This window comes from Asterias amurensis, chromosome 2 (genome assembly GCF_032118995.1).
Source record: "Asterias amurensis chromosome 2, ASM3211899v1".
NCBI lineage: Eukaryota > Metazoa > Echinodermata > Asteroidea > Forcipulatida > Asteriidae > Asterias > Asterias amurensis.
Window position 1 is genome coordinate 14,093,119 of NC_092649.1, and position 22,728 is coordinate 14,115,846.

General features: G+C 39.4%; 2 protein-coding genes and 1 long non-coding RNA gene across 4 annotated transcripts; 1 reads left to right on the forward strand and 2 right to left on the reverse strand.

The window, feature by feature from the left end:
- Window positions 1-418: 418 nt before the first annotated feature.
- LOC139954545 (monocarboxylate transporter 12-like) lies at window positions 419-21,565 on the reverse strand. Of its 2 annotated transcripts, none has more exons than XM_071954392.1 (5): window positions 21,467-21,565; window positions 6,063-6,308; window positions 4,154-4,300; window positions 1,956-2,819; window positions 419-1,542 (listed from the first exon to the last, which is right to left on the reverse strand). In XM_071954392.1, the coding sequence occupies exons 2-5, from the start codon at window positions 6,271-6,273 to the stop codon at window positions 1,415-1,417; spliced, it is 1,350 nt and encodes a 449-aa protein (XP_071810493.1). In that variant the 5' UTR covers window positions 6,274-6,308; window positions 21,467-21,565; the 3' UTR covers window positions 419-1,414. The 2 variants fall into 2 exon arrangements, with proteins under 2 accessions (XP_071810493.1, XP_071810494.1); XM_071954393.1 differs by lacking the exon at window positions 21,467-21,565 and adding an exon at window positions 7,131-7,217.
- Window positions 7,849-10,807, reverse strand: LOC139934021 (uncharacterized). Its single transcript, XR_011785673.1, has 3 exons — window positions 10,151-10,807; window positions 9,347-9,475; window positions 7,849-8,810 (listed from the first exon to the last, which is right to left on the reverse strand). It is a non-coding gene; the product is annotated as an uncharacterized lncRNA (long non-coding RNA).
- Window positions 13,155-16,503, forward strand: LOC139954542 (monocarboxylate transporter 12-like). The gene is made up of 5 exons (XM_071954388.1): window positions 13,155-13,209; window positions 13,992-14,239; window positions 14,450-14,596; window positions 14,933-15,796; window positions 16,207-16,503. Exons 2-5 carry the CDS (start codon window positions 14,029-14,031, stop codon window positions 16,335-16,337), a joined length of 1,353 nt encoding a protein of 450 aa, XP_071810489.1. The 5' UTR covers window positions 13,155-13,209; window positions 13,992-14,028; the 3' UTR covers window positions 16,338-16,503.
- Window positions 21,566-22,728: the final 1,163 nt, after the last annotated feature.

A 22,728-nucleotide genomic window follows, 5' to 3' on the forward strand; every position in this document is an offset into this window, starting at 1 on the left:
CGGCCGTCGGGAGGAGGGTTACGTTATTATCGCAACTAGTGCAGACATGGTTTCCCTGGAGATGACCCCCGACCCTGACAAGTTGCGTCATGCGCTATTTTTAACCGTGGGTGATACCTGACCTAAGATTTTTAACGAGAGACGTCAAGGAATCTTTGGTCAGGGGACCAGACTAGTACGGGGCCAGACTACACATTTGCTATTCAAATATCGGTCCTCGATTGACGTAACCAACAGCGCCCTCTCGGGTCGGGCTTATTTTTTAATTTGTAAATAACATGGAAACTAATTTTTGTTAAACCTTAGTTAATTGTTTATTAATATTCCACTCATCAAAAGACATTTTTGTGACAAAGCTTTATTTTGGCAAAATACCACTTACAGGTGACTTTCGCATTATTCTAATACTCGTGGCTACTTTATAAAACTCCCTCACAAATGACTTGTAGTTAAATAAATATATTCATCCCATTTTCGACAGACTTGGGTGGTTGACACTCAAGTTTCGGCAAGCACCCCTCAAATCAAACAGGTTCCGAACCTGGCTCACACGTACTCTAAATAGTGGAAGAGCAAATCACCCCAATGTTTAGTGCAGAACTAATAGGTACAAGAACAGTTCTATTCCCAGCTTAAATGAACACGTTGCCTTGGACCGGTCGAGTTGGTCTTTGAAAAGCGTTTGTAACCGTTTGTTATTAAATGCATATGGGTAGAAAGATATTTTAAATGTAGAATACAATGATCCACACAAACATGCCTCGAAATAACATGGTTTTCCTTTTACCCCGTCGACTAACACGGTCAGCCATTTATGGGAGTCAAATTGTTGACTTCCTTAAATGGCCGACCGTGTTAGTTCGCCCAGTAAAAGGAAAACCACAACAGTATTCGTTTCAGCGTTACTCACATTTTTTACTGAATTTAAATACTGCAGCTCATGGGACAGTTCAATGCCATCAGCTATAAATAAATACACATCCAAGTTTAATAATTGAAGAGGAAAACAAAAATGACTCCTGAACCAGTCCACAGAATGGTTTTTTTTTTTTTTACAATTTATACATCATCTCGTCGGACAGGTATTCAAAAACTAAACAAATGCTCCACATCACAGAGTTTGACTCCGTTTCACTGTATTTTCCGTAATTTCCGGTCGGACTGGAAGCCAGTGTCAATGCGGGGTACAGGAGTGGCTGATTCCCAACATTCATCTTCAGACACAAGCAACTTGATCGGTCCTGAACTTCTGATGCTTCAAGTTGGTACGCCGCACTATATACGGAAGCAGAAGCCCTATGAGTGATAATGGCATGAACCAATTGTAATCATTTTCTTCGTTCTTATCTTGTTTTCGTTGTTATTTGGGGCCGGGTTTAGTTAGTTGGTTGCTGTCCAATCCATAGATCCGCAGCTAGCATTTGTCTTGTTCTCGCTTTGTTATTAGTTCATATATGAAAAACAACAGCATCGAAATCAGCATGATGCCACTGTACATAATGAGAGCCGCTTGAAAACTTCCTGTCCATTCGTAAATCAACCCTGAAAGCAAACAACGGAAAAACATGACATAGTTTTCATTTAATTGTGTGTTTTATTGTGATAGTCAAGTTTCAGTTCCCGTCAGTGTGTTTTTCGCCCACTGTAAGGTGGTCTATAATGAGTCCCCATGACTCAGAATTGTATTACTCTGTTGCTTTCGGGAGAGAAAAGCGTCATGGTCTAGGCTGCAGAACTGGCAAAAAGAAGGTGGCAGGTTTGATACCAGTTTAGCTAACCGCTGATTTCACAATGACTAGAATAAGTATTGTCTCTTGTAAGTTAATCAAATCAACATGTACTTGGTTGTATAATTCATAATCATAATCGAAGTCATTGAGATGGGTTAGTTATTACATTTCGAAATAAAACAAAAAAGATTTAAAACTATGTCTAACGTGCTTAATAACACCAACCTGTTAGCAATCCACCTCCCATCCCACAAAATCCACCTATAAGCGCCTGCCAGCACAGCACAGCTACGAGCCGATCAACGGACGTCAAAAACCGTACAAGGACGTCATGTGACTGCGATGTAATGCCTTGTCCTATTCCAATGAAACCCGTAACGATCATCTGCACATGGAACGGTACCATGAAAGCTTCGGTGAGGTACGAGGCACTCATGAGGACGCAGCCAAGATAAACCCATGTGCATGTATGAAGCTTGAACCGGGTGCGATCCAACAAAGGAGCTGCGAACTTGCCGATGAAGTATCCAATCCCGAATGATGTTGGTAACAGTGAAGCTTGGTTACTGCTCAGCCCCTGGAATATACCGTGTGACACCATGTACACTATCCACCCATTGAAGCAGAAATCATAGCAGCTCATTGCCGCAGTAAGAAACATGAATCTTGTGTTTGCCAGTAATTTAAAGTCCATGGAGATAAAGATACGCTGGATGTTCTCCTTTATCGTCAAACACTTTCCATGGTGAGATTTAGCACAAGGAATGTCGTCTCCCTCCGTTGAAGTGTCATCTCCCTTCGCTGCATCGTTTGGTACCTGTTGGTACTGTTCTGTACATGTTTGCGATGCTACTGCAGGAGTTTTAAGCAATGCACCACAAACTACAAGGTTGGAAGTAATACCACCCATTATCAGCATGGTTCCACGCCAGCCGTATGTATCCAGAAGTATTTGTGTCAGGGGACCATACACGATCATCGAGATTGGTATACTTGATCCTACTAACGCAATTGCATCGGAATAGTTGTCACTGAAGCAGGACGCCAGAGCACCATTGCAGGGGAAAATACTCAAAGCTTTACCTATACCTGCAAAGAAAAAGAACAGATGAGACATTAGCTAAAAGTCTGATTGAAAACTAACGATTTGTAGAAGATGAGGAAATCGATAAACCGACCCCAACCAACTATTTCATCGCGATCTGATTCCTTTGGAAATTGGCGATTTTTGGTGCTTGCTGCTTCTAGTGTTAAAGTGATTGCTTCTGCTGTTGTTTGTGTCGTTGCTGCTGTTGATGTTGCTGCTATTACTGCTGCTGCTGACACTGCTGCTCATTCTGCTTTATATACTGATATTGCCGTTTTTGTCTAAAAAGAATGGATTGTTTACAATCAATGCATCATCGCAAATGAAATCAAAATCTCACCCCTTTATTTTTTTATATTTTTTTATGTGTCATTGGCATTTTTTGCTTGTTTTTTATTTCTGAGTTGCCTTGCTTGGCTTGATGGTGGGTAATACTCTGGAGGGTTTGTTTTGTCATGTTAATTTTCGATTGTTGTCTTGAACCAAAAGGTCAGCCACTTTGTAAGTGATTTTCTCTCGCTATTGGCTTTCCCTGCCAGGGTTCTTGTCTTTTGTTTTGTCTCCAGTGTTTTGTGTTCTACCCCCACTGGAGGCGTTTCCTACACAATCTTGATATCTTCCCGCGGCCAGGCCAGGTTTCGCAGTAATTTGCTAGTGTTTTTACATAATGTATTTTTTATTAACCATTATAGCTTGTTCTTGTAATTCTTTGATGGGCAATTTGTTTAATACTTGTGTTTGTTCATGTTTGCTGGCAAACCAAATGAAATGAAATTAAATTAAAAAAACAAACGCTCCACGGTGTTCGACTCCATTTAACTGCATTTTACCGATGGTAATGCCGCAGCTGTTGTTATTTGATTCAAACAGAATACTTGACACTAGAAACTGGACACTATTGGTAATTGTCAAAGACAAGATTTCTCACTTGGTGTATCTCAACATATGCAGAAAATAACAAACCTGTGAAAATTTGAGCTCAATCGGTCATCGAAGTTGCGAGATAATAATGAAAGAGAAAAATACCCTTGTCACACAAAGTTGTGTGCATTTATATGGTTGATTTCGAGACCTCAACTTCTCAGTCTGAGGTCTCGAAATCAAATTCGTGGAATATTACTTTTTTGAGTAATTACCAATAGTGTCCACTACCTTTAAACGTAAACGATGGACAACAGTGGCTGCGCATGAACATTAACAGATGCTTTAAATGTAAACCTTAAACAGGAAGATGGTGACAACACAATTGGAACCTCAAATCTTCCCCAGCCCTTTGGTATTTAAATGAAATATTGAAACAAATCATCAGAATGAGTTAAGTCACGTATATTCCTACCTGATAGAATGGCAATAGAAAGTGTTAACTGTAACACTGTAGTCGACTGCGAGCCGATGATGAATCCAGCGGACCCCATTACTCCACCGACGATAACAACGCTGCGTCTGCTGCTAACAAGACGATCAATGCTGGCGACAATAGGACCTGCATCCAAATAGTTATGAACCCATTTAATATATTAAAAGCATTTGATCAAGTTATTTTCACTAGACAAGTACGACGATTTGCGTGTACAGAAACAACTCTGGTAACATTGTCAAGCGCAACAACATATTGCGAGTCGGTCTTCGGTTATACAGTGACTTATACGTTTGTTCGTAATCCACAAAACTTTGTTGTTAACATTCAGTTTTTAGAACACTTATCAGAACCAAACTTAACTTGACATACTGAACTGAGTCTTTGCATTCATGCCCCTGGGAATAAAAATTTACATGTTAATAAACACTCTAATTGAACATGGTAATTGAACATGGAAACAGTGTGGGCTCCCCTGACAAGTTTATTTTTCAAACCGTGTTGAACAATAACTTTATTGCTTAGGTGATTTCCCTAGAAAACCAGACGAACCTTTTAATGTCAATAACCACAATGATTGTTTTATTTGGGGTTTTCTCTATTCTTATTTGGGCCTTTCTATAGTTTTTTCACCCAGGTTTTTACTTGAACATTGAATATTAACCCCGTAAAGTCGAGGTCCCCAATGGCTGGAGTCTTTTTCCAACACGTTAGGTATGGGTTTGTATGAGAGTGTCCGTAAGTGTTTCTCTACACACATTTAGTCGTTCGTATATTCAACCAATGTTAAAGGAACACGTTGCCTTGGATCGGTCGAGTTGGTCTTTGAAAAGCGTATGTAACCAATTGTTATAGAATGCATATGATTAGAGAGATATTTTAAAACAAGAATATAATTATCCACACTCGAAATTGCGTTGTATCACTCGAAATTGCGTTGTTTTCCTTTTATCTCGTCGACAAACACGGTCGGCCATTTATGGGAGGACTCCCATAAATGGCCGACTGTGTTAGTTCGCAAAGTAAAAGAAAAACCACGCAATTTCGAGGCAAATGTGTGTGGATCATTGTATTCTACTTTTTAAACATCTTTCTAACCATATGTATTTTGTAACAAACGGTTACAAACGCTTTTCAAAGACCAACTCGACCGATCCAAGGCAACGTGTTCCTTTAATGCCCACATTTTCCTCACATGATACTGGTGTTGGGCCTTTGCTTTAACCTGTCCAATCATGGGCGTACCCATGATGGTGCCCGTATGGGGCACTGCGCGTGGGATTGCCCACATTTTCCCCATATGGGATAACCGACATTTTCCCCATATGGGATTGCCCACATTTTCCCCATATGGGATTGCCCACATTTTCCCCATATGGGATTGCCCACATTTTCCCCATATGGGATTGCCCACATTTTCCCCATATGGGATTGCCCACATTTTCCTCATATGGGATTGCCCACATTTTCCCCATATGGGATAACCGACATTTTTCCAATATTATAGGACACTGCATACTTGGCCCATATGGGATTGCCCTAGTTTTCCCCCAGAAGAAGCCCAAACCAGCTACTGCATAGTCTACCCATATGGGATTCACTTTCCTCATATTATGATGCCCATATACTTGCCCTTACATATTCTGCATATTTTTTCCTAATGTAATACAGATGGGATACGGCATAGTTTGCCCATTAAGACTCACTAATATTCCCTGTAGCCCACACCACGTAAGGGCCCATATTTGCACCACTTGGCCCCGGTCGAAATGGCTCTTATATTTCCCAATACGGGCCCCATATGGGCCTGCTTCATGAGTAAGGTGAATGTTATGCTGTACTTTTGAATCCATGTACTGTTATGGATAAAAGTCTGTAAGTTTCTTACCAGAGAGGTAACTCATTGAGTTGTATAGAACGGCAATCCAACCAATTATCCACACGTCACTTTTGAAGTCATTCTGCATAGCTAGGAGCAGGACACCCAGAGCCTTTAGATTTCCGTATGTGATCAATAAGACGACAAATGTTGCGCCCACAACGACCCAACCCCAAGGGTCCTCGTCCTGGTTATGAACTGGTCTTCGTTGAGATGCCATACCGCACACCCGAGTTGCTCAATTATAAATGACACCTGTTACAACAAAATCAAAACGTTAGAATTGCAATAGCTTGTATGTGATTTGAGGCATGTGATATGAGGTATCACTGTGAATTGCGGTAACACCATGTGTGTATCTGAAGTAGCCCTTTAGTTTCTTTGATATTTAAAACCTCAAAATATCTACTTGCTGAGTCTTGCTTGTACATGATACTTACTGAAACACGAAACAATAATGCGCTTACCAGAATTAGAGTTAGAGAAACTACCGTGTCGTGGTCCATTTGTTCACAGGATTGCTGCTTACTGTTGCGTCACATTGTTTTTAACGCTTGAAGAGCTGACAAAATTATAAGTATTGCCTGTTGCACCATGGTTGCACTTACCACAGTAGAAACAAGCCCATCGCTGTACATATTATATTTGTTGACCGTTTTTCGTTTGTGTTATATGTGACCTCATATAGATTGTCTTTCAACCAATAATGATAACAGTATATTAGAACTAAAGGTCGGTGTACCTATTTAATTAAAAACGTCAACCAATAACCTACCTGCCTGCTGGAATACAAAGACAATACTTCAGATCAAAGCTAAAGGGTTGTGGCCTATGTTATAGGGCCGATACGCCAGTTGTGTGCTAATATAACTTCATTGTTCGTCATCTGAAGACCGCGTGACCCTGATGGCTGGCACCGACAAATAAAGTTACTCACCCAAAGCCGACGAGATCAGCCACCCATAACTGTTCCTGGGGTTGATTGCAATGGACAGTTTGAACATGTAGCTAATTTGATAAATAATCATTTTATATCTATAGCTAAGGACATTGCAAGTATTGATAAATCACTATTACCTTCCTATTCACCAATGCCTTGTCCGCATGTTCAGCCAAGAGAAGTATACAAGGAAATTCGTAAGCTTCAAACTGACAAGTCTAGTATTGCTGGTGATTTATCCTCTACGTATATTGCGTGAGTTTGCTTATGAGTTGTCTTTTCCACTTTACCTTTGATCAGGCCAAAGTCCCTGAACAATGGAAACTTGCTTAAGTACCAATTCCCAAAGTAGACCGTGGGATGATCATCAAAAAGGGCTCTAGTTTTCGAGTTTTGTGGTCTACCCTCTGCAACTACCTGAATTTTTCCCCAGATGTTCTTATGGTAGTCCTGAATAACATGTGAAAGTCGTCAAGGGCAAAACTTGCACAGTAATGAGTTATTTTAATTAGAAAATAATTATAGAAAAATAGCGCCCTCTATTGGTCAAAACTGGAGAACTATGCACAAACTCTATGGGCAAATCACCAAGTGCACAAACGAATGGGGAAAATATACTGGCTTATTTATTTTGCTTTCATTTACAGGTTTTCAGCTCTTTTCTCCCAGATTAATTAATTATTTAACATCCCTGGACATCAATCATTTCCCCAATTGAGTTATTTCAATTGTTTCAAATTAATGTCACTAACAAACTTTCTGGGCCTCATTTTGGTCATTTACTAAGTTTTCAGAGCTTAGACAGGCCTTAATTAAATTGTAATCGATTGAATGAATGAACTTGACAAAAAAGGATATTGTTGACATTAAGATTTTTTTAATTTCTTCTCTTCATATCATAATGACACATTTCTAGTACAATACTCATTGTTATCATGATGAATTATGTTACTTTCTTGAAAAGGCCCTTTTAAATTCCCCAAACAATTCAATTTAAAACAATAATAAATCCGTTTATGTGCCGTATAACCTATGCCTGGCGTATCCCCAAAAAGTCTTGACGTATTCTCACGTATCCACCTGTAACATACATAACTTCATTTTAAGTTAGTGATACGCTATCAATTCATTAGTCATACGCTTTGTATACGTTCAGTACGCTATGGATGCGATTCTGGGAAGTTGGGCACTCTTGAACTTTTAAAATGCTCGAACTAGTTTCTGTAGGCCTATACGCCGGCATACGTTAAGGCGATACACCATGGTGTGACAGGGCCGTTAACAATTTCAAAGATATAAAGATTTTACAAAATTGAATGAAAATAATATAAATCTAGTTCCCAAACTGTCTTTCTGGTACCACAGTAACTGATGGGTTAATTCAATTCTCAAATATTGTTCCACATTTATTTTAAGGTTTATATTTTGGTAAGCCAAAAGCTTACTTTTTACACATTGTACTTGTGCAGAATTCTCTTCTTGTTTTTTCTACTTTTCTATTGAAAATGATGATTCAGACAACATTTTGTTTAAATTAGTTATCATCAGAATAAACATCCCCGTCCGAGTCCTTTAAAGCCACTCCGCAACTGGCACAAAAGCATAAGTCTGTGCAGGGGAAATTGATTTGTTGACAGGAACATCTGCTGTGTGATATTTTCCTTTACATACTTTCTTCTTCAATCTGCATGATACACTGTTCGGGGAGCACGTTCAGCTGAGGCGTTTCAGAATCACCAGTGTCAGAGCGTAGCAACCTTTTGATCGTGGTTCACCTTCAGTTGTCTCGTTGCTAATGGCATCACTATTCTCGCGTTCTGCAAGCGAATTATAAAAGCATACTCGATGACTGAACAGACAGTACACAAAATAAAAACAATTTGTAGGAAAAGCAAACATGTACAGTTTTGGTGAAGGTAGATCAACTCATTGTTCCTTAATTGTAGTACACATCCAATCCAAAGTTTATTTAGGCAGTATGAATTTCTCATATCCAAGTGGCATGCCCTCATACCCTAGTCAACTTGTGCCCAACTACTAAAGGTCAATCCATACAAAACGTATGATAAAGAGCACTGGAAAGCTTTTGATATAAAGAGGACATTTTTACCCAATACTTTGAACTTTTCATTATCTTGTAGCAAATTCTTGCAAAAATTTACACAGATTTTATATATAGATTTTTTTATTTAATAGGGATACTGGTCCTGTTCACAAATACCAACAGTTAACCATATATTCATTTGAGTTTTTTCTCTCGTTTTCCTGAAAACAAAAGAAAAAAAGGTTAGAAGGTTACGCACAGTATTTCTTCTGGTGGACGAGAGTAATGAACAAGTTATTTTTTTTTTACCTTCAACTTTTGTTCTTCTTTAGCTTTCTCAGATTAGTTTCTGCCTTTCTTTGTTTCTCCTACTACCTGCACGCTTCATTGTCAGCGAAAAGTGTTGATATACCACTAACCCAGAGCGGACATGTCATACTGAAAAGAAAAGAAATACAAATAAATGAGGCCCTAGTTTACTCATCTTATTTGAAAACAAAATTAGGCTTGTTCCCCTTAGTTTAAATACAAAATTTTAATTTTAATACCACATCTCAAAGAAATCTGGTTGTTTGCCTCTAGAATTTTAAGAATAAAGATGGGGATGTTATTTATTATTATTCAAGCATACTTCATCACGTGATTAGTATGGGGGTCTTGTCCCTATGTACCCTTGCCCTTCCTCCACTTCAGTGTTTTAGTTTAGTAAGTAAGGGCCAATTTAATTTTTCCTGAATCGTGTACATTTTTAATCGGCCTAGTGCATTGAATATTTAATGTTTTTTGATTTTTCATACTGTAGTCTGTACATGTAATTGTAATTACTAATTGTAACAGTGCATGTATGAATATGATGTATGTTTTTTGTTATTAATTCAAGTATTAAGTAAATAACTAAAACCGATGTGTGTCATCATCATGATTCATCACCAAAATGTGTATCCTCATCATGTGATCGTGACTCTGATTTCGTTTCATATATTTGAGAGATCGGAGCATTTCATTTTGTTTAACTTCATGACTTGACAAAAAAAAAAAAAAAAAAAAAATGATTAACTGCTTTGCTTCGAATTGAAGCACAACTTATTCTGGAAAGAAATGTTGCCTAAATACCTTCAACTTCCACTAGTACATCCACGGTACTCCAACCAGCAGCTGCCGCTGTGCTTTCTGGTGAAATTGGATCGGAAGGTCTTGTCTTTTGTAGGTCGCTGTCATGTCATCATCCATGGCGTCCAAGCATACACATTTTCACATGTCATGATGATCATGATGTTTTTCCTAACCACTGCTGGGCCAACGAACTCCTGCCAGCGATAACTATTTTCCCGAACTAGCTCGGATTAAATTTATGTTGTTTTCATGTAACATAAAACGGGCCGATCTTCGCAACTTTCTTCCCTTCACACAGGACGAAGTTTCCTGAGAAGCGTAGACGACATCTTTCTGAAATCCTTCTCGAAACCACGGCTTCGGCTCCGCATGCTAGCTTGGCCCCGCGGTTGTTTTGGCAATTGTGCGTACTTTGCGTACGCACTCAGTCAGGGCTTCAGACGAGATAAGGGAACCTGAAGCTGAATCCAACGCAGGCGCCGTCGTTTCGAAAAGGGCCACAAAACCACAGGACTTCGAAACAAGCTCTTTCATTGGTCCACACATCCGCATGCATGTCATATGCGCTATGATTGGCCGAGCTTATAAGTCATCTATTTTTTTGTTGCACGTTCAGCCATTTATTCTCGCTGTATTATTGTGCTTCATTTCGCGAATAAATCCATACTGTGCAAGTTTTGTGCTTGATGACTTTTTTTGGGTGGTAAGTTGAATTTTCTTCAAATTTTGAGACCAAATGTAAGTAGTTGTGTAGGGTAGAGCACTGAAAAGCAGAATTTGGAGCATCATCCCACGATCTAAAGCTAATCATCCGACCATTGCTGAGCTTAGACCAATTGCACTTACTAGTTGTTTTGCCAAAATTGCGGAAACCTTTGCAGCTAAATGGTTGTTGGATGACGTTGCCGGGAAAATTGATATTAACCAATTTGGCAATCAACGCAAATTATCCACTTGTCATTATTTGGTAAAATTGTTGCATCAGTTGTACGAAAATGCAGACAACCCTAAATCAATTTTCACCATTGTTTTAACGGATTTCTCTAAAGCATTTGACCGAATTGATCATAATATTGGGTTCAAAAACTGCTTCAGTTACAAGTACGGCCATGTGCCGTGTCATGATTAACGATGCTTGCGTTGATGACAACACCCCTTACTATAAATAATATGTTGATGACTTAACCTTTGTTGAAAGTCGAAATTCTGTTCAATTACCTCATATTCAACAGTATTTAGTCAATCTACAAAACTGGACTTCCGTTAGTAACATGAAGTTAAATGCAGCCAAATGTTGTACTCTGTCAATGTCTTTTGCTAGAAACTTGCAACATCATGAAATTCTGCTCATTAATGATACTCAATTAGAAAATGTGCATTATGTTAAAGTGTTGGGTGTGATTATTCAAGACAATTTAAAGTGGGACAGACATGTCAATGAGATAATAAAAAAATGTAACAGAAAGTTGTACATGTTGCGTTGTTTACGTTCTCATAATCTACCTGTGAACGATCTATTGTCAATTTACAAGGGTTATGTTAGACCTGTCCTAGACTACTGTGTTCCTTTGTTCAATGGTAATCTAACTAAAGAGCAAGTCAACAAATTGGAACGTATTCAAAAAAGGGTGTGTCGGATAATTTTTGGTAAGAACTATTCTACTTATAGTGAAGCTTTAAATGTGTGCAAACTTGAAACCCTTGAAAACCGTAAAACCGTCGAGACAAACTGTGTAGCGATTTTGCTTATTCAATCGAATCCCATCACATGTGTAGAAATTGGCTACCTCCCCATAGAAACTGTCAGATCAATTTAAGACACACCAACAAAGATGACCCACCCAGATAAAAAACAGTTCGCTTAAAACAGAGTGCAATTCCTCAAATCGTCAGTCTGTTAAATGCCTTTTTTTATAATTATGTGTGTTTATGTATGATTGTGCCTACTGGTTTTTATTTAGATGTATTTTTTTTAAAACATATTATGATGTTGACGTGTGCAATTCAGTTTTTAACTGCGAGACATGTTTTAATAAACCATTTTTGAATTGAATTGAATTGAATTGAATTGAATTGTTGTGCATGTTAATGTACAACTGACTTGTTAGAATAATTGACCGTAAACTTTAGCAAGCGTTACGGTGAACGCAAACAGCCATTGTCGGTGCTTAAGCATGGTTGCGCCACACTTGAAAACAACTCACGTCACGTAAAGTGCACTAACTATTCCGGAACAATTTTTTTTTTTGAATACTCAGAAGTTTTACAGCTTTTCACAGTAAAGACTAAAAGAGACAACATTGCCATAGACTCCTACACTTGTTACCTAGTGTAAGGGAACATGGGGTAGACTTGGTGAAGTGTACTGCACTTACTGGTCACTGACTCGAGGGTGTTCCGCCACACTGTGCTCAATTTGCAATGGGTTTTATCAGGACCTGGCACTTTCATCTCCCCCCTTAAAACAAAATAAGCTCCATGAACCACCTTCTATTTACACGTGTGTAAATTTCGAAACGTCAAAGCATCGTAACACCACCTTTTCAGGGTTTGGTTCATCCAAAATATGATATGGAAGTCAACAACTCAAACGTCTTTAGTTTGTTCTCCCCTTTCTATTTGACACTCTTTAGCACAGATTAAAATCTGTATGGTGTAGAATATTGGGCCAACACGCACTGTTGCACCACCATAAATGCAACTCCATGGTAACTTGCAACACAATGAAACGTTGCACACAGTTTGTGAAGAAGTGGCCTTGTTAGCCTAAACCAATGCTTTTGAGGAATTGTTTTCGTTGTTATTTGTTTTCGCACTACTCCGCGAGCTACCTTCCCGCTCGAGCTGTGTGTGCATTATGTATGGCATTGCTTAGTGTAAAACATGCCTGTCTTTGCATAGGCTGGAAAAAAAACCTGTTTCTTCATTCTATATAATCAAATTAAGCAACTGCACAAGTTTCTGGCCGAAAATAACATTTACATCAACACGACGTACGATTGTCGTTATCGTTAAGCTGATTTATTATACAGCTTTGATCTGTTTATCCCAGCAGGCAGGTAAGTTGGTTCATCCATGGTTCATCATACGTCTTAATGTAGTTTGTACAGTATACATCATAAATTGGTTGAATCGACGGCAATTGGGTTCATACTTCAGTGTAAACACACACACAACGGGCAGCCGTTGTGTCATGGTGTTTTATCATGGTGTTATTTCGAGTGTGGTGAGTGCAACAGGCAACATTGATGGTCAACCTGTATTGTCTTTCTTTATAAGAGACCATTCCAACTCACTGGTTTTATTTTATAAATTTTAATAAAGGTAACAATTCGTCGCTGTTACCACGAAGCGATCTGTAAACTCGTATCGTCGAAGTTAAAGGTGCCCCTCAATAAACAGGGCAATTATAAACGTTATGCATACATCATAGAGCAAGGTCCTCGCTCTATGCATACATCCAACAGTAATGGAGTCACTGGCAATGCAGTCTCCTGGCTGGTGTAAGAAAATCGTGTGACCAAAAACATTTCAGGTTGCAAGACCGAGCTTTGCCCTACGTTCATTTTAGATATACGTCTGTACCTTGCGTTGACTTGTGGGACAGACCTAAACTTCTTTCTCCCACAAAAAAAAACCTTCCAAAACAAAACATCAAACCAGCGCGAAATTCCACAGAACTGGTCAAGCCAATGAAAGTGCTTATAACATTAAACAATATTGTGTTGTTTTTCTAGTAAACTTTTATTCTGGAAAGCACATTGTTGTGTTTTGTGTTTAGATAACGCACTTCTATAGGGACTGTAGTTATGATACCACTTCTTTTTCTGTTTTGGAACAGGGGTGTCATTTATAATTGAGCAACTCGGCTGTGCGTTATGTCTTCTAAACGAAGACCAGTACATCACCAGGACAAGGATCCTTGGGGTTGGGTCGTTGTGGGCGCAACATTTGTCGCTACACTCATCACGTTCGGAAATCTGAAGGCTTTGGGTGTGCTCCTCCTAGCCATGCAGAATGACTTCGATAGTGACGTGTGGATAATTGGTTGGATGGCTGTCCTGTATAACTCAGTTAGTTACATCTCCGGTAAGACACTTACAGACCTTTATCCATATAACATTTGTATCTGGATGGCAACTTTTTTGCGAAGCAAATATAGTAATACGTGCCTTGTACATTTAAACCTGGTGTAGAAATGTGTGTGTTCATTAACATTCCGCCCATAGTGCAAGACTTGAACAGCTCTCTTTGAATTTTGGTAATTGGTTACAAGGTGTGTTTTGTCTGTGGATGCAGGTCCTTTTATTGCCGGCATAGATCGTCTCGTTAGCAGCAGACGCTGTGTTGTTATCGTCGGTGGAGTACTGGGGTCAGCTGGATTCATCATCGGCTCGCAGTCGACTACAGTGTTACAGTTAATACTTTCTCTTGTCATTCTATCAGGTAGTAATATTTATTGCTCCATGGTAATATACATTATAAACTTATACTGATGGCCACCGTCTTATAATGTTAAGGCTTCATTCTCAAAGGGCCGAGGTGAAGATTTGAGGTCCGTTTAAACCATCTTCCTGTGTTTTTTATTTTTGGTTGGTTTAAACAACAATGACAACGACACCCGCAACGACAACAGCATCAACAGTATCAGTTGTAACTAACGCCTAACCCACTTAGCAATCATGTCGCAACGAATAGAGTTGGTACGTGGTCCGATTTTTTTATCTATGAGTGGTTATTATGACAAGTGGAGCTAATATATGAGTTGTCTTCTTGTTACAGGTGCTGGTAAAGCTTTGAGTTTTTTCCCCTTCTTTGGTGTTCTGGCGTGCTACTTCAGTGATAACTATTCCGTTGCTATTGCAATAGCATCATCAAGTATACCAATCTCGATGATTGTGTATGGTCCCCTGACACAAATACTTCTGGATACATACGGCTGGCGTGGAACCATGCTAATAATGGGTGGTATTACTTCCAACCTTGTAGTTTGTGGTGCATTGCTTAAAACTCCTGCAGTAGCATCGCAAACATGTACAGAACAGTACCAAAAGGTACCAGACGATGCAGCAGACGGGGAAGACATTTCAACGGAGGGAGAAAACATTCCTTCTTCCAAATCTCACAAGGGAAAGTGCGTGACGCTGAAGGAGAACATCCAGCGTTTCCTTACATCCATGGACTTTGAAATAATGACAAACAAAAGATTCTTATTTATGACCGCGTCAATGAGCTGCGTTGACTTTTGCTTCAATGGGTGGATAGTGTACATGGTGTCACACGGTATATTCCAGGGGCTGAGCAGTAACCAAGCTTCACTGTTACCAACATCATTCGGGATTGGATACATCCTCGGCAAGTTCATGGAACCTTTGTTTGATCACACCCGATTCAAGCTTTCTACATGCACATGGGTTTATCTTGGCTGCGTCATCATGTTTGCCTCATATCTCACCGAAGCTTTCATGACAATGTTCCATGTGCAGATGATCGTCACATGTTTCATTGGAATGGGGCATGGTATTGTATCGCAGTCAAACGACGTCATTGTGCGGTTTTTAACGTCAGGTGACCGGATCGTAGCTGTGGTCTGCTGGCAGGCGCTGATAGGAGGAGTTTGTGGGATGGGAAGTGGATTGCTAACAGGTTGGTATTTTTGCGTAGTACATAGGTTTGCAACTTTTATGTGAGATATCGAAAGAGGTGTTTACTCGCCTCGAAGATTTCCTATCTCGCGAGTTCACTTACTCGCCTCTGTGACTGTGATTATGAGAATATTGCACACAGAATAATAATTCAGTTACTAAAGACGACAAAACTAATCCTAACCAGTATGTGAAATAAGTGGTTAGCTCGCACGGATTAGAACCCGTCACCTTCTATTTGCCAGTCCTGAAGCTAATTACCAGTTTATCAAGGCGACGTCTAGGAACACAGTTCGAAGTTCTGAATGATGGGGACTTTTTAACACACCCCTTACAGTGGACGAATGAACACTGATGAGAATTGACAATCACAATATTACTATAACCTATCTCATCGTTGTTTGCTTTCAGGGTTGACTTTCGAATGGACAGGAAGTTTTCAAGCGGCTCTCATTATGTACAGTGGCATCATGCTGATTTCGATCCCATTATTTATCATATATGATATAATAACAAGACAGGAACAAGACAGGGTTAAATAAAATGCCGAGGGTGGATATAAGGCGTCATTTGATGCTCTCCTTCAAGAAGACTTCTTAATTTCATCCACACGGTGAGACTTCGTAAGAAATGTAATTGTATTCAACATGAACGCACATGTAATGGACGGATTTCGGGAATGGCATCATCATTATCTTTAGCTATCTACCTAACTGATGGGACCAGTGGGATTGACAACCTTAGGCCTCTTCGCAAATACCCTTTGCGAAAGTGCTAACTGATGATTTCAGATGCTGGTCTAGGTAGCGATCAAACTTGATTCTAGCTAAACCAGCATGCACCTCAGTCCATGCCTAACGTGCGCGTACCAAGTATTTGGGATAGGCATCACGCCCTCTATCGGATGTGAGTAAACTGGTCCCTAGCCTGGGGCTAGACTGGGCCCCTGTCTTTATCCGCAAGGATAAAGACAGGTACCAGCTATTCAGATCCAGTGATTCTATTGGGTATAATGATACCATTGGATAAATGCAGTGACTGAAAGCTACCGTAGCTGGGTTTGTTTTGATTGGTCTGAGGTCACCTCGGTTGGCCAATCAAAACGCAGATATGGAAAGCTTACTTTCGGTCGTCCGCACGTGTGTGTCCACGTGTGTGGTAGTATGTATACAGTACATGCATGGTGGATACGGTACTTGCTTGGTAATGTTGGTGTAGAATTTGTGCGTATGAGAGGTCAAAGGTCAAACCACACACCGGTTTTTGGCCGGTCTCTGGCGTTATTCACGAGCCTCGAAGAATGTCGTCAGACGTTCAGGCTAGCCTGGGATGCGTTTTGGCGGCGGTAACCAAAAACTGTTTCGGTTGTTGGTCGTTGGTTCTGCTCTTCAGACTGAACGATAACCGAGTTGTGAGCTCGGTTACCGTTTTGGTTTATGACGTCAGAAACAATTATTGGTTACAGCCGCCAAAACGCACCACTGAACGTCTGACGTCATTCTTCGAGCCTCGGAATAACGCCAGAGATTTCTTTAGCCCACGTTTATAACTATTAACCTTTGACCTGCGCATTAAGTGGTCAGACTTCATCACAAATGAAAGGCTGGCTGAACTGATTGGTGGACGGTGGTGTCTCACGAGTGATGAGGTCCTAATAGAGCGGAAGGCGAAATGGTGCGCTCATGTGATGAGACAGGGAGGCCTACCCAGCGCAGCTATAGATGGTTTGCCTACAAGCACAATTCGAGGCAGAGGCCGCCCTAAGCTGCGCTGGATAGACAACGTCACAAAGTGGAGTGGAAGAAGCGTCAAAGAACTGAGACGAGCAGCGATTGAAAGACACCAGGTGATGGCGGCAACTCCAAGAGTGCGCCCCCATTACAACCTGAGGTCGAGGCGGCCACGGACGCAAGTCTATGCCGAATGATGATGCTGCATCATTTCACAAGGCCTTAATCGTTAGTTCGGTTTGGGCTGGTGGCTATGATATAAGGTGCATTTGGGCTGTATGGTTCTTTTTTCTAAGGGCTATGGGTTTATGCTGTTAAATAATAATTACCCATTATCGGTTAGGGTTTTCACCTGTAAAATATATTGTCATCTTAGGAAATAACAATAGTACTAGTTAGTGCTGGGCGAATAGTGAAATTTTGTTATTCGGATACCGCTGGCCAACTATCCGAAATTAACCGGATATTCGAATAATTTTTTCGCCGCTAGAGGGCGCTATTTAATAAAAAATAAAAAATAAAAAAATAAAAAAAATATTTTTTTTTGCCGCTAGAGGGCGCTGTTCGTTTGTGAATGAGATCATATGGGCGGATTGATATAAGTTTTAGACAGTGTCACTCGGTTCATTCATAAAAATGACCGGATCTAATTTAAAGATGGCGATTTGCTTTTTCTTTTGATCGTGATTGACTCTACGTGAAGGAAAACTTTTGTAATCTTTGAACAAATTACGTCAGAAATGTCATTGTTTTAAATCTTCACGGAGGTGAGCATAGTTAAATACTTAATATATGCTGTTTTATGCTGTTTTAATAGAAGTTTCATAAGGATTCAGAGAAAACATTCATGTCAGTTGTCGCCCGACGTCCGCGGATATTCGGATATTAAAGAATATCCGGTTACTCGGTTGTAATTACAGAAATATCCGGTTTGTAAATAGGTATTCGCGCCCTATGCGGATATCCGGTTAAGAAAAAAAAGGCATTCGCGGTTACGGATAGGAAAACCTATTCGCCATTAACCGGATATTCGAATAATTCGCCCAGGCCTAGGTACTAGTATACGAATCGTTTACAGTCGCAGGAATTATGTTTTTGATTTTGTTTAACCCCAACAGCTGCCGAAAATGTTCCTATACAACGCTTTACTTTCGCCGTTTCAAGTCTATACAGAGTTAGAGAAACTACCGTGTTGTGGTCCATTTGTTCACAGGATTGCTGCTTACTGTTGCGTCACATTGTTTTTAACGCTTGAAGAGCTGACAAAATTATAAGTATTGCCTGTTGCACCATGGTTGCACTTACCACAGTAGAAACAAGCCCATCGCTGTACATATTATATTTGTTGACCGTTTTTCGTTTGTGTTATATGTGACCTCATATATGTAATGGGATGAAATTGCAGCCCCCTTTTTTTTGTTACCCCTAGTTTACCTATGTCCTGCTCGGACTAGGGCGAGTCTAGGGGTGGGTGGTTGCCTGGTGGTGTGTGATGAGTGGGTGATTGGTAGCAGGATTTGCAACCAATCAGGGCTATTGAGGAAGGGATGTCTAGGGGTCAGTGACCAAACCCAAGAAAGTGGTTTGACACTTGGCCACTGGACACCGACAGAGGACGGATAGTGTTAGAATTAACCCTCCAAGTTTCTTCAATAATTACACTTTGCCTCTGTCGGACATCTACGTTGGATTGCGCCAGCCCAGCTTTATCACCACAATAATTATATGTTCATCCCCTGTCCTGCTCTAGGTGAGTTTGATTTTACTTTTATCTTTCTTGTGAACCTAGTTAGGTTTAAAAGTTAAAGTAAAGATCGGCGTGTCGCTTAACACTTAGTTTTAACAATCGCTGCTACTTTCTATTGTGTAAGGATAGTGTTTCAGATTTTGATGATTGAAGTTCTAGAAAAGAAGTTCCTTTTTACAAGCTCTTATTTTGAATTGATAATTGTTGACTTGTTGTTTTCCATGCTCTTTCGACTTTTTATGCTTACAAAATGTGAATTGCCAGATTACATTTTGTCTCAGTATTATTTTGCTTTGAACTTGATTTATTTAATGTTGATTTAGTTTCTGCATTATTCAGTACTTATTTGTTTCATGGTTTAATTTCATTGTCTACTTTGTTCAAGACCAGATACTTTAACTAGAGTCTGTTTTATTCAGTGGTTGATTTATTTGATTACACCTGTTGATCATTAGAACAACTTATTTCTAATAGTACTTTTTGATATGAGTTGGGCAACAGACAAAGACTAGTTTTGTATTTGAAGTTTCTTTGGTTTTAGTTTTATGCATCTATCTTTCTTTTATTTACTGAAACTATACTGTTCAGCCAGTAATCATTTTTATCATAGTTTTGCTCTATGGTTTCATACATATATCTTTGCTTTTTAACTAGTTTGGTTTTTAATGTTTTGCATTTACTTTTATTTTTACTTCTTTTAAGTTTATCATTGTATATAATTCATTGCAGTCAAACCAATTCCCACGGTTTTTCATTGTTTATTGTAACATCCTGATTTCATGGCACCAATATAGTTCCATGGAATGTCTTACCACACAATATGCAAGGGGTGTAGTTTCCCTTAATTGGCTTTTAAATACCCTGTCCATCATTTTGCCTCAGGCATGCACTGGTCTGGGGGAATAGTGTGACCTTTTAGCACCCATACTGCACTGGCTAGTGTAACATGTCTCACACAGCTGTTATGGTTTCACACTTAATTTACTTCCAAGATTAGTGATTTCTGTTAAAGGATTATAAGATTTATTATTAGGTATTTAATTTTAGTGTAGTTTATATTTGTGAATGGCATAGTATTAATTTTAAACTTGGCCACTGGACACCGACAGAGGACGGATAGTGTTAGAATTAACCCTCCAAGTTCTTCAATAATTACACTTTGCCTCTGTCGGACATCTACGTTGGATTGCGCCAGCCCAGCTTTATCACCACAATAATTATATGTTCATCCCCTGTCCTGCTCTAGAGAGCCAGCAGGACAGCGTGTCATCAACTGTAGCCTATTTATCTTCACTGCATTTTCGTCATAACCAGTCGTACCAGAACAGTAATCCTGTCCCCTGATCAAGGACAAGGACCTGTTTCTGAAGTCCCCATCTCCAAGTTTGTCATCATCTTCACAGCCCCAATATCTTCAACTCTGCTGGAAGAACTTTTTCATTGTTACACCGGAATCTCCAATTTGAGTTATCGTCCGTCCAAGTCCACCACCAACAGATAGGCCATTCATTTATTTTTGTTTTATATTTCCATTGTATAAAGTTTCATTGTTATTTTCGTTGCATTTATAATATTGTCGAGACCCGCCGGGTTTACTTCTCTCTTTTTGTTTCTGAGATTTTATTAGTATCTCATTCACATTGTTTAAATACAGCGTTTTAAAGTCGCCTCTCCCTTATAGTAGTCGGGATTTGAATAAACCTTTCTTTATATTTTACAACACCACTAAAACAGCGTGTCCCTTGTAAAATTTATTATGTTTCAGCACAGAGTGCGCTAGCCGCACTCAAACCTGTTACATATAGATTGTCATTCAACCAATAATGATAACAGTATATTAGAACTAAAGGTCGGTGTACCTATTTAATTAAAAACGTCAACCAATAACCTACCTGCCTGCTGGAATACAAAGACAATACTTCAGATCAAAGCTAAAGGGTTGTGGCCTATGTTATAGGGCCGATACGCCAGTTGTGTGCTAATATAACTTCATTGTTCGTCATCTGAAGACCGCGTGACCCTGATGGCTGGCACTGACAAATAAAGTTACTCACCCAAAGCCGACGAGATCAGCCACCCATAACTGTTCCTGGGGTTGATTGCAATGGACAGTTTGAACATGTAGCTAATTTGATAAATAATCATTTTATATCTATAGCTAAGGACATTGCAAGTATTGATAGATCACTATTACCTTTCTATTTACCGTCACCAATGCCTTGTCCGCATGTTCAGCCAAGAGAAGTATACAAGGAAATACGTAAGCTTCAAACTGACAAGTCTAGTATTGCTGGTGATTTATCCTCTACGTATATTGCGTGAGTTTGCTTATGAGTTGTCTTTTCCACTTTACCTTTGATCAGGCCAAAGTCCCTGAACAATGGAAACTTGCTTAAGTACCAATTCCCAAAGCTAATCATCCGACCATTGCTGAGCTTAGACCAATTGCACTTACTAGTTGTTTTGCCAAAATTGCGGAAACCTTTGCAGCTAAATGGTTGTTGGATGACGTTGCCGGGAAAATTGATATTAAAGGAACACGTTGCCTTGGATCGGTCGAGTTGGTCTTTGTAACCGTTTTTTATAAAATGCATATGGGTAGAAAGATGTTGTAAAAGTAGAATACAATGATCCACACAAACGTGCCTCAAAATTGCGTGGTTTTCCTTTTACCTCGTCGACTAACACGTCGGCCATTTATGGGGGTCAAAATTTTGACTCCCATAAATGGCCGACCGTGTTAGTTCGCACAGTAGAAGGAAAACCACGCAAATTTGAGGCAAACTTGTGTGGATCATTGTATTCTACTTTTAAAACATCTTTCCAACCATATGCATTATATAAAAAACGGTTACAAACGCTTTCGTTTTGACCAACTCGTCCGATCCAAGGCAACGTGTTCCTTTAACCAATTTGGCAATCAACGCAAATTATCCACTTGTCATTATTTGGTAAAATTGTTGCATCAGTTGTACGAAAATGCAGACAACCCTAAATCAATTTTCACCATTGTTTTAACGGATTTCTCTAAAGCACTGACCGAATTAATCATAATATTGGGTTCAAAAACTGCTTCAGTTACAAGTACGGCCATGTGCTGTGTCATGATTAACGATGCTTGCATTGATGACAACACCCCTTACTATAAATAATATGTTGATGACTTAACATTTGTTGAAAGTCAAAATTCTGTTCAATTACCTCATATTCAACAGTATTTAGTCAATCTACAAAACTGGACTTCCGTTAGTAACATGAAGTTAAATGCAGCCAAATGTTGTACTCTGTCAATGTCTTTTGCTAGAAACTTGCAACATCATGAAATTCTGCTCATTAATGATACTCAATTAGAAAATGTGCATTATGTTAAAGTGTTGGGTGTGATTATTCAAGACAATTTAAAGTGGGACAGACATGTCAATGAGATAATAAAAAAAATGTAACAGAAAGTTGTAC